The sequence below is a fragment of the Lactuca serriola genome, chromosome 4, assembly GCF_051521515.1.
Source record: "Lactuca serriola cultivar US96UC23 chromosome 4, Lser_US96UC23_V15, whole genome shotgun sequence".
Lineage (NCBI taxonomy): Eukaryota > Viridiplantae > Streptophyta > Magnoliopsida > Asterales > Asteraceae > Lactuca > Lactuca serriola.
The window spans coordinates 203,678,332-203,681,318 of record NC_136411.1 but is presented as its reverse complement, the minus strand read 5'-3'; the positions used below and the strand labels follow the sequence as shown (position 1 = coordinate 203,681,318).

Sequence of the window (2,987 nt, the reverse complement as noted above, 5' to 3'; positions counted from 1 at the left end):
TTTCTTGACTAAACACAGACCAATATTCAAGATTTTTTTTTGTTTGTATCATTGTGATAAAGTTTGAAATTTAAAAAATATTTTACTAAGTCTAAATTTTATAGAAATATGTATTTTGCATAATATTTTCAAAACTCAATTTTGTATAATCAAATTCCTATAAAGTCTAATTTTTTAAAAACTATTCATAAAACCAAAATATTATAATTCCATAATCTAATATTTCATATAATCTGAATTCAACGTAAAAATGATAAATAAATATATAAATAATACTAATACAATAATGTATCTAAAACTTTCAAGATTAACAGCAATCCATCGAATCTAAGATGATCAATAGAGGTTACTATCAATTTCATTAAGCTAATCGGTATAATCTTCAAGCTTCAAGTGAGATACTAAGATTACATGGCAACTGATGTCCAACTTAGGTGGGTTGATGCACCGGTTTTTATATCTATGTGGAACGTGTGACTGGAATCCCTTAAACTACCTCTTGTGATCTCATTATTTTTTATTTAAAAATCTCTGGTTTGCCTGTAAATAAGTTCGAACCCCAAATACTCTTTGAAATACTGTGAGTAGGCTTTCACTTAATTCGTTTGTTCGGCGTTTAAAAAAAAAACTAAGATAACAATGATAACTAGACTAACAAACCTTATAAAAATGCATCCTTATCCAAACACCTCATGGTTCCCGTAATGATCTACATGGGTCCATAATGAACTAAGAATGTTCAATTGCGTTTTTGAAAAAACAAAAAGAAAAGCCAAACAAGATTGAAAAAGAAAAAAACAAGGAAACCCCATTACAAAATCCTCCAAAGTTTCATTTTTATACAAACAACCAGTCCTAAATTTAAAACTTTTTCAGGCTTTTTTAATTAAAAAAAAAGAAAAAAGAAAATGATAAACTTTAATTAGCTATAAACACCCCGCTGGAAGTTGGCTACCATATGATTTCCCTTTAACATTCATACAAGATGAAGCCGCAGGTCCCTCAGGCCCACGATATTCCAAGTTAATATTCACGAGGTTGACACCTTCACATGGCACGTGTTTGCTACATTGTATTTTAACTGCAATCTTCGAACTCGATGTCCCATGCACTTTTCTAAATGTCACATTCCTTATTTGAACATTCGATTGCGCCTAAAAAAAAACAGCACAATCAGGTAGCTTTCATAATAGTTCAATAATATTGTATCAGTAACAAAGTAACAACAGTAACAGTAAAAATAACAGCGTATTAAGGATTTACCTGGCCGTTGCAAGGAGGCATGGGACAATATTGTTGGTCGATGAAAATGGGATTATTGACATTTTCCATGATGATATCTTCAAAAGTAAAATCAGAAGCCAAGCTAGGTGGAGAGGGTGCCCATGTTTTGATTCTTAACCCATTTTGAGTACCTCTTAAAGTGGAATTTTGTATATATATACCATTTACGTGTTCTTCATTTTGGGACCCACCTAGGCTACCGATGCTAAACCCATGTCCGGGCCCACAATGAACCTCTGAAACCATGATGTCTTTGCTACCTGCAATCATTGATATGCAATCATCACCGGTGCTTATGAGACTGTTTGTGATCTTGATTTTGGTTGAGCTTCCGATGTGGATTCCATCGGTGTTTGGGCTGGTGGCTGGAGCAAGGATCCGAATATGGCTCATGTTCATGTTGTGGCATGCGAATAAATTGAAATGAGCGTTTTTGCTGTCGATTGAGTGGATGTGGTTTACTTTTGAGTTAGACACAAAATCAAATCGCATCGTCTGTTACAAGTTAATGAAAAAAAAAACATATCAGAATTAAATTGATATGAACGTGACTTTAGTTAGAACTGTATGACGTTCAACTTTCTTCAATCTTAGCTTTAACATCCGTTACGAAAAAAAAAATTGTCAAATACATCGAGCTTAGAAATTAACGTCTCTACTCATTTCAGATTCTGGATTTAAGAAACGATTAAAATTTTAATGGAAAAAAATGGATGGACTTACGACAGGAAGAGGTTTGCAGCGGGAATTAGTGGCGCAGTCATTAAACTGCCATGCTGAACGGCCGTTACCAAGCAAATAACCGCCGCCTCGGACCACCAACTGATCGACATACTTGAAAGCAATCCAGTGATCAACGAAAAACTTAGATGGATCAGTTGAAGCTTCAAGCAATCCCCTGATAACAAAATCTACAGGTCCCTTACAAGGTCCGACGAACACGATGGAATCAAGCTTGAACTCCCCTCTCGGGATCCAAACCCTACCTCCGCCGTCGTGTTCACAAGCATCCTTCCATGCGCGAAGAAATGGCTAACGTAAACAGATCGGAGAATTTCAGAGGTGTAAAACAAGTGGAAATTTGAAGAACTTGATATGAATTATATGAAATGAAGTGAGATATCAGAATTAATAATGTATATACCATGCTGTTATCGGTGATTCGATCGGGACGTGCACCATATGACAAGACATTGAAGGTTTTCAGAAAGTGAGGTCTCCGGGCATCGGCGAGAATCAGCAGGAATGGAAGCCAATGGATGAAGGAGACCATTATTGTTGGTTTTTTTGCATTGATTTATTTTCCTGATTTCTTATGAATTTATATAGTAAATTAAGGTGTAAAGCTCCAAACTTTACATATTAAATTGCGTAAATTTAGTGTCTCTTTATCTTTTACTTGATTTACTCGATATTATATTTATATTGTAATATATGTTAGAGTAATTAAAAAATCCGAAAATAACTGAATCGTTTTAAAAAATCTTTGGTTTACATTTATAACTTATTTATTAATTTATTAATTTATTTTTACATATAAGTATTAGCTTAGAAGAAAATGCTAATAGTTTTTCACAAAATAGTCAAAAAAAAAAAAAAAAAAAAAATTTATTAAAATAGTCATCATTTTCGCAGATGAGCGAAAATTACTTAATTGTTTCTAAAATTCTGTGGTCAGTATTCATAACTTATTAATTTATTTT

The 2,987-nt window shown here is 33.2% G+C and overlaps 1 protein-coding gene across 1 annotated transcript; it reads right to left on the bottom strand.

Annotated features, from left to right (window-relative positions):
* Positions 1-538: 538 nt before the first annotated feature.
* On the bottom strand, positions 539-2,562 carry LOC145100512 (exopolygalacturonase-like). Its single transcript, XM_079037762.1, has 4 exons — positions 2,429-2,562; positions 2,008-2,316; positions 1,264-1,779; positions 539-1,154 (listed from the first exon to the last, which is right to left on the bottom strand). The coding sequence occupies exons 1-4, from the start codon at positions 2,555-2,557 to the stop codon at positions 927-929; spliced, it is 1,182 nt and encodes a 393-aa protein (XP_078893888.1). The 5' UTR covers positions 2,558-2,562; the 3' UTR covers positions 539-926.
* Positions 2,563-2,987: the final 425 nt, after the last annotated feature.